This window comes from Theropithecus gelada, chromosome 16 (genome assembly GCF_003255815.1).
Source record: "Theropithecus gelada isolate Dixy chromosome 16, Tgel_1.0, whole genome shotgun sequence".
NCBI classification, from domain to species: Eukaryota; Metazoa; Chordata; class Mammalia; order Primates; family Cercopithecidae; genus Theropithecus; species Theropithecus gelada.
In genome coordinates, this window is record NC_037684.1 from 73,149,442 (window position 1) to 73,163,463 (window position 14,022).

The window sequence follows — 14,022 nt, forward strand, 5'->3', positions numbered from 1 at the left end:
TATCCCAGTGTTTAGTTACTGAGTTCCAGCAATGAATGCTGGCTTGCATTTCTGCCCGGGTGCTTCATCTCATGCCTATCAGCCTGGCTGCAACCAATTCTGTAAGTGCCCACGGACGCAAACAGAGTTTAAGAACCGGGTAACCCCATGTCGGGATCCAGGTGCTTTTTGGGTGATCTTACCTTCTCTCAGTTGTCCTTGAGGACCTCGTCAGAGAATGCTCTGCAAGTTCTTTGGCTGTGGCTGAACCAAGAAGGACTTTTGAGTTCTCATTAGATGACTGTCTAAGTCAAACTGAGTTTCAATCAAGAACTCACTCAGTCAAGATGGAAACACTAGGTGGCCTCCGGAGCTTGGAGGGTGTGAGTTGGTTTCAAGTCTTGCTCAAGGGGTAGGTGTGGAAGTGGCTGAACCATCAGCGAGTAACTGCCACATAGTCAACTCTTTAGAGAGGGCAGCTTGCCAGAGAAATGCAAAACCAGACAAGAAACCAGCATCACCAGCTCTTGTCTGACTTCCTGCCAAATGCGTTGACAGGCAGAAATGTTCTGATGCCTGACTTCAGTACCATGCCATGTTCTCATTGGTGTCCATTCTAAAATTTTGAAATGTTTTCTGATAAGGGATTATCAAAAAACATTTGATATGGATTGGATTATCCCAATCCAAACTGTTAGATCGGGAGGTAGGTTTGTAATCGCCGGAAAATCAAAAAAGAAACATTCTGTGTTTAAAAAAAAAAAAAGGTGACATTAAGATTGAAGATGCAGGATGCAGCATAGGGAGTCCTAAACTGCCAGGACATATGCGGAGCTTTCCTAGAATATCAGGGTTCATGCTACATGGTCTGGCCTGTGTCTCAGAATATACATAAGAAACACAGCATCTCATACAAGAACCTGGCCTGTATCTCAGAATATACGTAAGAAATGCAGCATCTCATACAAGAACCTATTTGGAGCCACCACAGAAACTCAGGACTTGTCTTTTACCATTTATCATTAAAATAACGTCCATGTGAAGCAACACAAGTTCTGACTCAGATTTTCTTCCAATGACAGACAATAGGGAAGCAAGACAGAGGCAAACAAACAAAAGCAGACACAGAGGCCACCCAGAATGGCCTCACTACTGTTTCAATAGGGAACCCTGCAAAATCTAGTTTTCCTATTCTCCTTCTACCTTTACTTAAAATTCACATCCTTTGGTGTCCAGAGGGTAGAGCTCTGGCTATCAAGTAATGATCTTTCTGGTGCATGTATAGTCCCAGTTAGTCAGGAGGCTGAGGCAGAAGAATCTCCTGGGCTCATTAGTTCGAGTCCAGCTTGGGCAACATAGTGAAACCCCATCTCTAAAAATAAATAACTAAATAAAATAATGATCTTGATGTTCATTATTCAACAGTGAATTGTGGGGCCAGCTACATCTGATCTTCATCCTTCCCCAAAGGCCATTTTATGTAAAAGTCATAAACAAAGAAATAAGGAATTACTTGGAGCAGAATTGACAGGAGAATCACAACTGAATTCTGAAAAATCTCCTCTTTCCAATGTCGTGAAATTCATGATAACAGAACATCAGATCAAAAGGCTCAGGAGCTAGCCAGTGATCTTGGAGGCATGTAAAAATTAGGGCCAACTGATCAACATTCAAAATCCAGGAAATCTGATCTAAAGACTGATATTTGAGAGACACCTAAAAATTCAAAATCATTTCCTAATATCCAAGAATCTCAAAGTTAAGGACACTGATTCCTGATTGGGTAAATACATTAGTTAAAGCAAAAAATATTGTTCATAAGTTTGTCTGTAAACCATCTAAATTTCAGATAATAATTCTCATTGCATTCACTTTGGGAATACCTTCCTCTTAAATGTCACTGTTAGTAAAGCTCCCTGGGCTGATACACTGTGTGCTTCTCCCCATCAAGAGCAGAAGGGAATGTCATACATCAGCCAAATTCAGGTTTTCCACTCTCACCCTTTTTTAATAAAGGAGGTTATGTCAAGGCCTTTTGAAATAGCTCATTGGTGCTTTCAATAAGCAGGCACACCCCTGGGCCCGGAGGAATGTGTCTTTCTCCAGCGGCTCCTCCCCTCGGGAGTGATTCCAGCCTCTCCCACTGCATGGGAGTGACCTGTGCAAGGTGGTGGGTTCGTATTTATTAGTGTGCACTCCTTGCATTAATAAATGCTAAGATTCAAGGAGCATCCTAGACAGGACTTCTTTAACCTAGCAGGATACTTGGCTAGAACTTGCCCTTTATATGTAAGTGTGGAGCTTAGCAGTCCTTTATGCTGCAGCATGGCAGGGACTGGGTACTGTACAGACTGTTCCTAGTGGTACGGTGGTGCTAGTAATTCAGGGTGATCTCAGAAAGGAAATAGCAGAGCCTGGCACAGACATGAAGAGTCCCATCCCCACCAGGAGCCCCACACATAGTGATTAAGTGAGAAGCAAGCACAGCCCTGGTGCCCACCAGACTCACGGAGGGGTGGCTCTGCTGGTGACCACCCTGCCGTGGCCTTGCACATCCCCCAGCTCCTTCTGCAACCGGGCGTTCTTCTCCTCCTCCTCCAGCAGTTTCCTCTTCACAGTGCGCAGCTCCTGCTGGGCCTCACACTTGATGTCATTGGCCACCACCACCGCGGTCTGCAGATCTGCCTGGAACCGCCTCCATTCCTCGGTATCCTCCTGAAAATACCAGAGCCCACCCCTGTGTCAGACACCTGCCAGGGCTGGTGCCTGGGCAGGGACCCCAGAGTCTCCATGTTGGTCACCAAGAAAGAATGCCAGCAGTGCTTGGTGAGGCCCTGCTTTCACAGTGGCTCACTTCTAGGAAAAGGCACTGGTGGGAATTACACCTTCAGGTTATGAGAGTTCTCCATCCTGACACCAAATGACTGCTTTAATTTTACTTCCTGACAACAAGAATTTACAGTTCCAGGGCCCACCATGCCATGGAAATGTTCCAAGAGAAACCAGGATAGAGAGAGTGATCTAGACCTTGGAGGGGGTAATACACAGGAAGATGGTGGTGAAGGCTCCCGCCCACATCTCACCTTCATCTGCTTGGTCAGAGTCTTTAGCTGCCTCTCCAGGTCTGACTTCTGTTCCTCCAGCTTGATCACATTACCTAGAAATAAATAATTTAGACAGGGCTTGGAAAAGCTGTGAGACTCTTAAGAGAAGATAAGCTAGGTAACAAAGAAAGCACAACTCCAGGTGCCACAACAGGCATTCAAATCCATCCCTTCTACTCTCAATGCAACTTTTAGCAATTTCAATTTACCCTGCAAACCAGGGAATGGACACAAGAGGCTCCTCTGAGATAGAGAACAGGATGATCTGGAAAATATGTGGTGTGTATTGAGGTTACAGTCTCAGCAGACAGGATGCACAACCAAATAGCAGCACTATGGGAAGAGGCCTCCACGGCCACACACACTTGCACACTGAGCCCGGCCTCCCTCGCACTCACACACAATCATCCTGAGTGTCCCTTATTGCTGTGAGATAGAGGCTTTCACATAACAGAGCATATGACTGCTTATTCCTCCTGTGATCTGTAAAGCACTTTCTAGAGTCGTAGATCTCAATCACAGTTAAGCCTCTGAATCACTGGTGAAGCTTTTCAAAAGCACCGATGTTCTAGTCCCACACTCCAGGTACATGGAGGCAGAATCTCCAAGGGCAGACAGAACCCGGGGATGTGTGCATTTAACATCTTCCCAGGTGGCTTGCCTACCTCTCCCTACTTAAGGACACCTGCAGCCCCTCGTTCTCCCTGCCTCCAATTCTCTCCATACAGCTATCAGTCATTCAAGTTTAAATCTGATGGTGTCAGTCACTGAGCTGAAATTCCTCAATAGGTCCTCATGCTCTAAGCTAGAGCATTAGTTTTCTATGAAGGATGCAAATCAGAATCGCCAGAGTAAGCTAAAAAGATGCCACGGACAGGTCCTACCCCAGCAGTTCTAGTTCTAGTGGGACTGAGAGTTTGTGTCGGGAATCAGTGCTGCACAGTAGAAAACACTCCTTAACTTCTCTTTATTTTTCAGTCCATTCCTTTCCCATTAGGATCTTATAGGAAGAAGTGATTGGTCTAGGCTGGATTTATGTGTCCCTGGGTCTCTGTGCAAAAGCATATCTTAACAATACCTCAATATCCTTTTAAAAAGTTTAAAAGTTTTTCAAAGGATGGTTTGTATTATTGTCAGTCTTGGATATATGATGATATAATCACAGGGGTGGGTCTAAGTTTTGCTGTGGACATTAATTATACACTGGTTTTCTTGGTGTATCTGTGCTGACTTTTAAGGATTTAGGGACAATACAACCCTATTTTCAATAGCAAAAGATCACAACACAAAAACGAACGGAACAGAACTTGTCTTCTTTGACTTTTCTTCTCAATCACGGTGCTGGGTTTGGAAGGATACGCTGACGATGATGGCGTCCAGGTTTTCAGTTGTATCCTGAGAACAGCCTGGATGGCACCAACACTGAATGCTGAGGTTCCACAGTTCTACTGCGCATCATGTCCAGCGAGAAATGGGGCAGGTGCTGTCAACTCTCACTCTAACCAACTCATCAATGTCTGAAATATATAGTCAATTCTAATAATCATGGTAGTTGCAGAGAGTTGCCATGCACACCAAATCAGCAAACACTGAACTATTGTACCTAGGAAAAATACAGGTTAGGTTCCTGCAAGCCTCTGGTCACAACATTCTCATCAACTAAAATGCTATTTGCATTATATAGACTTATCTGCCAATGTCTCTCTATAAACAAGCCAGGCTCATCAACCATGGAAACCGACTCTTTCCCATTTCCCTCTTCCTGAATAACACTGAGCAAGTATTGTCAAATTCTTCTTCAGCCTCCTGATCTGCAGAACCTGCCTTGTCTGCAAGGTTAACCTTTCTCACATCTTATGAACTTTTGAAACTTGGGAGCCAACCAGCACTAGCCAAGAAGGGTAGTTACCATTTTCCTGACCCTGGGTGATGTGAACAAACATTGCTCTGGTTTTCAGCCACACAACAATATTGCCCACTGCTTTTTAAAACTGGCTGTCATCTCACAAATCCATGAATTTGGCTGCTTTTAGCACATCGCTTTAGCATGTCTCAGGGCAGTCTTATATACATATTGTCAAACTTCTCCCTTTCTCTGATGCATTGTACTGGGTTTTTTTTGCTTGGTTTGGTTTTTTTATTTTTTACAGATGGAATCTTGCTCTACTGCCAGGCTGGAGTGCAGTGGCACAATCTTGGTTCGCTGCAGTCTCAGCCTTTCAGGCTCAAGGGATCCTCCCACCTTAGCCTCTGGAGAAGCTGGGACTACAGGCATAGGCCACCACATGTGGCTAGTTTTGTTTTGTTTTTTTTTGGTCAAGACAGGGTCTCACTATGTTGCCCAGGCTGGTCTCAAACTACTGGGCTCAAGCGATCCTCCTGCCTCAGTCTCCCAAAGTGCTGAGATTACAGGGATGAGGTCACTGCACTTGGCCTGATGCACTGTATTGTTGATTTAATAACACTGAACTCACGTGCAACAGGACAAGAGCTTGCGTCTGCATGAAGCTTCCCTAACACACGTGTTTTCTCTGTAGGTGCGTCTCAACCTCACTGTGCTTGGGGACAGTGGATGGCACTGTAGCACTGTACTCAGAGCCATTTTAAATAGCAAAGTCACCGAAAACAAAAATAAGCACAAAAATGTTAAAAGCATGGTATTAAGCAGACTGTAAAAAAGACGCATGTACAGTATGAAAAGGCCAAGTGTCTCTATCTGATCTGAGTTGGGAACATAAGCACTGGATGACACAACCTTTTCACTTCTCTGTGCATGTCTGAAAATGACTGTGGAAGTGCTCTGTGTATTGGGGTTAAAATACATTTTATCAAGCAGGTGAATTCACAAATGTGAAATCTGCAAATAAGGAGGATCGACCGCACGGGGTAGGGAAATTCTCAGGTAACTGATCAAGCTATTCTTAGCTATTCTTAGTAATGGCCGGTGTGACTAAATGCTTTGTGCATTAAATCTGTTGCTACAAAAGAAAACACATAAGATGTGATCATTTGATAAGGCTTATTTGGACAAAGAAGATAATGTTTAAACTGTTTTAAAAATTTCTTTCCCAATTCAAAGCAAACAATGAGTTGGTAACTAAGCCATATGCTGATGTCTCTTCAGCAACTAAGTGGCAAACATCTATAAGTTACTTGATATCCTCCCACCAATGGGACACATGCGGAATTGTTTTCTCCCTTAGACCAAGAGCACACATTGTTCATCCACTCTGACACCTATCATCCATCTCTATCAGATCCAAGAGACAACACAGTGTCAGTACTCGATGACTGGCAAGCAATTTCTTCTGAATAACTGTCTCCTACCCTGCAGAATATCCTTAGGAAGGGTCCCTGTGAACTCTCACAGTCACAGCTAAAGTATCCTAACATAGCCTTCAAGCTGACCAGGCTGCCTAGAGACAGCAGCAGTAGCATGGCTCACACACAGCACATCCAGCACAGCCAAAAAACATTTGCAGCTGGATACCGTGGCTCACACCTGTAATCCCAGTGCTTTGAGAGGCCAGGAGGATCACCTGAGCCCAGGAGTTTGAGGCTGCAGTGAGCTCTGATTGCTGCAGTGAGCTACAACTGCACCACTGCACTCTAGCCTGGGTGATAGAGCGAGACCTCTAAAAAAACAAAATGAAAAGTATTTCTATTTTTCACAATCACCTACATACTGCTGACTCATGTTCAACAGTCTTTTCTTCTGTCATCCCAGTTTTCAACTGCTGTAGTCATTGATCTCCTAATCTCTAGTTTTTAAGCTAGAGATTAATGATTGTTTCTTAGGTGGCATTCTTCCTAGGAGATTACAGTGCACTCAAATAAGAGACTTCATAAACCCCAGCCAACATACAGTCAAAAACCCTCCCCCAGTCACCCACTGCTGCTGGTTTCTTTAGTGTCCTACTCAGGTCCATTCCACATTTCTCCTAGGCTTGACCCATTTACTTTCTTTTGCAGTGGCACGATCTCAGCTCACTGCAACCTCTACCTCCCGCTTTCAAGTGATTCTCCTGCCTCAGCCTCCTGAGTAGGTGGGGTTACAGGCGCCCACCACCACGCCCGGCTAATTTTTTATTTTTAGTAGAGACAGGGTTTCAGCATGTTGGTCAGGCTGGGTCTCGAACTCCTGACCTCAGGTGATCCTCCCGCCCTAGCCTCCCAAAGTCTGGGATTATAGGTGTGAGCCACCACACCTGGCTGACCCCACTTACTTTCTAGCTCACTGATGAGTTGATTATTGTGTAACTTGACAGCTCGGTGCTGTTCCACCTGATCTTCCAATTCAAATATGGTTTCTTTCATGTCTTTGATCTCTGCATCACTCTCTGATGCTTTTTCTTGCAGCTTTAGGCTGGTTCTGCTTAGCTGTTCGGCTTGGTGATCACATATCTCCTTCAGGTATGAATAATCCTTTTCCACCTAAAATAAAAGGAAGTTTCCTTGGTCAGTTTAACAACAAAATTCCCACAGTGATCTGTACACTAGAAGGCCAAGCCCCACCATGATGCAATATACTCATGTAACAAACCTGCACATTAACCTCTTCAGTCTAAAATAAAACATTATAAAAAGCTCCCCACAAGTCAGCAGCAGGCTCATGGACACAGTAGCAAAGACGTCATTGGCATGTGCCATTTCTTGCATTCTTAGCCTCAGAAACAGCCAAGGCTGTGAACAGTCAGAGAAACACGATGTATGCTTCCAAATGCTGGATTCTGTGCGCCTTCCTACAAGCAGAAGGGAATCTGCACGCACTTAAATATTCCTCTTTCCCACAGCTGGGAGAGCAGCGGTGCTTCCCTGGGAGGCACTGGCCCTGCACCGAGAGAGCTGCCTGGTGTGGCTACCCCCACCGCACATCTGCTATGGAGCAGCGCCCTCTGCTGCCGAGCTGTGAACAATGCCCCTGAAGCCAGGCTAATCTGCAAACCCCCAGGTTCCCTTAGAGATAAAATACTTGTGGTTGCAATGTTTCTTTAGAGGAATCTCTAAAGACTCTATCACGTTCACGCTCTATCACAGCAAAAATGTGATAGAAAATGCCAGCCGGAGGCACACAGAAACGTGCACACACCAGAAGCAGAAAAGTGGCACAGCACAATCGCTCCACCTGTTTAATTTTTTAATTGTTAAACATTTTAACTGTACAGAAAAGCACCAAAAATAATCATGCACCAAACAGACTTAACAACAATTAAACGCTGTCACATTTGCAAAATCTTTTTACTTTAATAAGAATTTTTTAAAGCCTCAATCTTCCCTCCTACCTCTGAGGGTAATAAGCATTATCCTAAAATTGCTATGTGGTCATCCCTTGAATGGTTTTTCACTTTTACCATATATGCATGTGTCCATGATAATACATAGTATTGTCCTTTTACACAATGTTATACTACATTGTGCTTTTGCAGTGGATTATACTGTATCTGCATTATACTGCATTTACAACATGGTAATATGCTTTGTCCTCTACAATACTATGCTTATCATGCTCTTGCATTTTAACTGTGTTTTTGAAATGTATCCACACTGGTACACATCTGTGCTAGGTCATTACTTTAACTGGTGCATAGTATTCCACTGTCTGAATATATTCATTATTTTGTTACAAAAATGCTGCAATAAACATCATTGTCCCTTTTCTACAGACCTTTAATTAACATTACTAAACAGCTGTGTATTTACCAGGTAATCTGGGGTTTGGGGTGGGGTTTCTTTGTATGCAATGAAAATTTTTTCCAATTATATTTCATGTGCAAAACGTTCTGGCTATAAGCTCTATGGGAATAGGGACCTTGTCTGTTTAATTCACCATTGCACCCCCCCAGTGTCTACACAGCATCACACACAGGAGGCATTTAACGAATATTTGATGAATGATCAAATATCACACTGGGAGGCAGCACAGAAGGGTCATTCACTGGGAAATTGTGACAAAGGCTAAGGAAAGGAGGAGACACCTGGAGACAGAACAAGATGGCCGAAAAGAATCCTCCAGCAATGGCTTCCCTACAGGAACACCAAATGGAACTGCTATTTACACAAGAAAGCATCTTCATAAGAATGAAAAATCAGATGAATGATCACAGTGCCTGGTTTTAACACATCGTATCAAGGAAAGAGGCACCGGAGACGGGAGGAAAGACTGTCTTGACTCTCCAACATCCCCCTCTCCCTTATCCCTTGGCAGCAACCACATGGTACAGAGACAGCATCTGTGCACCCGGGGGGAGGGAAAGCACAATGATTGTGAGATTGCACTGGAATTTGGTGCTGTCCCATCACAGCAGAAAGCAACACAGGACAGAATTCAGCCAGCACCCATAGAAGGAGCTTCTAGACCAGCCCTAGCCGGAGAGGAATCTTCCATTCCAGCGAGAATCTGAGTTCTGGCAAGCCCTACCTCTGTGGGCTAAAGCACTCTGGAGTCCTACGTAAATCTGAAAGAGTCTAGGTCACAAGGGCTGCAGTTTCTGGGCAAGTCCTGGTGCTGTGCTGGGCTCAGAGCCAGTGGACTTGGGGTGCACATGACCCAGTGAGACACCAGCTGAAGCAGCCAAGGGAGTGCTTGTACCACTCTTTCCCCAACCCCAGGCAGCACAGCTCACAGCTCTGGGAGGAGAGGGAAGAGTAAAGAGGACTGGGTCTTGCAACTAGGATACCAGCTCAGCCACAGTAAAATAAAGCACCAAGCAGATTCCTGAAGCCCCCATTCCAGGTCCTAGCTCCCAGATAACATTTCTAGACACAGCCTGGACCAGAAGGAAACCCACTGTCTTGAAGGGAAGGACCCAGTCCTGGCAGCATATTCATCACCTGCTGACCAAAGAGTCCTTGGGCTTTGATTAAACATCAGTGGTATCCACACAGTACTCGTCATGGGCCACAGACTGTACTGGCTTCAGGTGTGGCCCAGTGCATTCCCAGCTGTGGCGGCCACAGAGAGAGATCCCTTCTGCTTGAGGAAAGGAGAGGCAAGAGTAAAGGGGACTTCATCTTGCAACTTGGGCACCAGCTCAGCCACATTAAAATAAGCACTAAGCAGGTTCCTAAGGTCCCCGATCTAGGCCTTAGTTCCTGGACAGCATTTCTAGACCCACCCTGGACCTGAAGGGAGCCCGCTGCTGCCCTGAAGGGAGAGCCCAGACCTGCTGACTAAAGAGCACTTGGGCCTTGAATAAACATCAGTGGTGCTGCCACAGGCCTGGGGTAGTGGTAGCCACTGGTAGAGATCCCTTTGGCTTGAGGAAAGGAGAGGGAAGGGTAAAGGGCTTTGTCTTCCAACTTGGGTACCAGCTCAGCCACAGTAAAATAAAGCACCAGGCAGACTCCTAAGGTTGCCAACTCCAAGCCCTAGCTCCCAGGTAGCATTTCTAGACCCACTCTGGGCTAGAAGGGAACCCATCACCCTGAAGGGAAAGACACAAGCCAGGCTAGATTCCCCATCTGCTGACTAAAGGGCCCTTGGGCCTTAAATAAACATCAGCAGTAGCCAGGCAACAGTCACCATAAGTTTTGACTGAGACCCAGTGCTGGGCTGGCTTCAGGTCTGACCCAGCACAGTCCCAGTAGTGGTAGCCACAGGAGTGCTTCACCCATGCTCCAACTCCAGGCAGCTCAGCATGAAAAGAGAGACTCTGTGCTCCGGGGAAAGTAAGGAAAAGGAACAAGAGACTCTGCCTCGTAAACTGGGAAATTCTCCTGGATCTTATCCAGGACCACCAAGGTGATACCTCAAGGAGTCTGCAAGAATCACACCATTACTGGGCTTGTGGTGCCCCCTAATGCAGATACAGCTGCAGTGACCAAAGGCTTAGATCCTAACACTCAATTCCCTTTAAATACTTGGAAAGTCTTTTCAAGAAAAACAAGTACAAACAAGCCCAGACTGCGAAGATTGAATAAATACCGGACTCTTCCATGCCCAGACATCTATGAACATCACAAGCATCAAGACCATCCAGGAAAACATGACCTCATCAAATGAAGTAAACAAGATACCAGTGACCAATCCCAGAGTGATAGAGATGTGATCGTTCAGACAGAAAATTCCAAATAGCTGTTTTGAGGAAGCTCAATGAAATTCAAGATAACACAGAGAAAGAATTTAGAAGAGACTGAATTTTTTTTTTTTTTTTTTTTGAGACAAAGTCTTGCACTGTAGCCCAGACTGGAGTGCAGTGGTGCAATCTCAGATCACTGCAACCGCCTCCTTCCAGGTTCAAGCGATTCTACTGCCTCAGCCCCCTGAGAAGCTGGGATTATAGGCAGGCGCCACCACACCTGGCTAATTTTTGTATTTTTAGTAGAGATGGGGTTTCACCATGTTGGTCAGGCTGATCTTGAACTCCTGACCTCATGATCTGCCCACTTCAGCCTCCCAAAGTGCTGGGATTACAGGCGTGAGTGCCTGGCTGAGACTGAAATAATTTTTTTTAAATAAAGCAGAAATTATGGAGCTAAAAATTTATGACATACTGAAGAACGCATCAGTCTCAACAGCAGAACTGATCAAACAGAAGAAAGAGAGCTTGAAGACAGCCTATTTGAAAATATAGAGACAAAATTTAAAAAGAATAAAGCACACATACAAGATCTAGAAAACAGTCTATAAAAAGCACAACTCTAGTAAGTTATTGGCTTTAGAGAGGAGGTAGAGAGAGAGACTGGGGCAGAAAGTTTATTCAAAGGGCTAATAACAGAGAACTTCCCAAATCTAGAGAAAGATATTAATACTCAAGTACAATAGGTTATAGAACACCAAGCAGATTTTGCCCAAGTAAGAAATTTTAATAAACAAATTTCCAAAAGTCAAAGATAATGAAAAGATCCTAGAAGCAGCAAGAAAAAAGAAACAAAGGAGCAGACTTCTCAGTGGAAACCTTACAGGCCAGGGAAAGAGAGGAATGCCATATTTAAAGTACTGAAGCAAAAAATGTCAAACATGACGGAGAAATACAGACTTTCCCAGACAAACAAAACCTGAGAAATTTCATCAACAGCAGACAAGAAATGCTAATGGGAGTTCTTTGATCTGAAAGAAAAGGGCATTAACAAACAAAAAGAAATTATCTGAACATACAAAACTCATTGGTAACAGCAAGTACACAGACTTTATATAAATAAAGAGTATTTTAACACTGTAATGGTGATGTGTCAACTACTCCTATCTTAAACAGGAAGACTAAAAGATGAATCTATCAAGAGAAATAACTACAACTTTTCAAGACATGGTATAATAAGCTGTAAATAGAAACAACAGACAACAACAAAAAGTTAAGACAGAAAATCAACGAAAAAACATCAGACTTAATCTGCACTGTAAAACAAAACAAATGGAACTAATAGATCTTTACAGAACATTTCATCTAATGGCTGCAGAATACACACTCTTTTCCTCAGCACATGATTCTTCTCAAGGAGAGACCACATGTTAGGCCACAAAATAATTCCTAAAACTTTTTTTTTTTTTTTTTTGAGACACAATCTCGCTCTGTCTCCTGGGCTAGAGTGCGGTGGTGCGATCTCGCTTCACTTGCAGCCTCCGCCTCCCGGGTTCAAGCAATTTTCCTGCCTCAGTCTCTCGAGTAGCTGGGACTGCAGGTGCGTGCCACCACACCCAGCTAATTTTGTATTTTTAGTAGAGACAGGGTTTCTCCATGTTGGCCAAGCTGGTCTCAAACTCCTGACCTCAGGTGATGTGCCCGCCTCAGCCTCCCAAAGTGCTGGAGTTACAGGAGTGAGCCACAACGTCTGGCCCTGTAACTCCTAAAACTTAAAAAAGAAAAAAAAAAACCAAACTGAAATCATAGCAGGTATCTTCTCTGACCACCATGGAATAAAACTAGAAATCACAAAGAGGAACTTTGGAAATTATACAAATACATGGAAATTAAATAATACACTTCTGAATGACTAGTGGGTCAATGAAGGAATTAAGAAGGAAAATTTAAAATGTCTTAAATGAAAATGGAAACACAACATACCAAAACCTATGAGATAAAGCAAAAGCAGTACTAAGAGGAAATCTTACAGCAATAAGCGCCTACATCAAAAACATAGAAAAACTTCAAATAAACAAACTAACAATGCATCTTAACCAGAAAAGCAAGAGCAAATGAAACCCAAAATTAGAAGAAACAATAAAGATCAGAGCAGAAATAAATGAAATTTTAATGAAAAAAATACAAAAGATCAACAAACAAAAAGTTGGTTTCTGAAAAGATAAACAAAATTGACAAAACTTTGACCAGACTATGAAAATCAGACTATGAAATTCCTACATACATACAACCTACCAAGATTGAACCATGAAGAAATCCAAAACCTGAATAGACCAGTAACAAGTAACGAGATAAAAGTCATAATAAAAAGTCTCCCAGCAAAGAAATGCCCAGGACCCAGTGGCTTCACCGCTGAAATTTACCAAACATTTAAAGAAAAATACCAATCCTATTCAAACTATTCTAAGAAACAGAAGAGAAGGGAATGTTTCCAAACCAATGCTGAAGCCAGTATTATCCTGATAACAAAACCAGACAAAGATACATCAAAAAAAGAAAACTACAGGCCAATATCCCTGGTGAACATTGATGCAAAACTCCTCAACAAAATACCAGCAAACCAAATTCAACAAAACATTTAAAAGATTATTAAATCTTTTAATGACCACGATCAAATGACATCATGACCAAGTGGGATTTATCCTAGGGATGCAAAGGGGGTTTGACATATGCAATGTGATATCAACCAAATGAAAGATAAAAACCATATGGTCATTTCAACTGATGCTGAAAAAACATTTGATAAAATTCAACATCCCTTCATGATAAAAACTGTCAATAAACTGGGTATAGAAGGAACATATCTCAACATAATAAAAGCCATATACAACAGACCCACACCTAGACCACTCCACATGAAT

General features: G+C 43.4%; 1 protein-coding gene across 8 annotated transcripts in view; it reads right to left on the reverse strand.

Annotated features, from left to right (window-relative positions):
* SPECC1 (sperm antigen with calponin homology and coiled-coil domains 1) overlaps positions 1-14,022 on the reverse strand; it is a 318,611-nt gene that overhangs the window by 80,625 nt on the left and 223,964 nt on the right. For 7 of the 8 annotated variants that reach the window (XM_025361227.1, XM_025361226.1, XM_025361225.1 and 4 more), the window contains 3 exons: positions 7,310-7,517; positions 3,063-3,136; positions 2,489-2,694 (listed from right to left, as the gene is read on the reverse strand). In XM_025361227.1, the coding sequence (XP_025217012.1) occupies positions 2,489-2,694; positions 3,063-3,136; positions 7,310-7,517 (488 nt within the window). Of the gene's footprint in view, positions 1-2,479; positions 2,695-3,062; positions 3,137-7,309; positions 7,518-14,022 lie in introns of all 8 variants that reach the window. The other variant, XM_025361233.1, reaches the window with a different exon arrangement.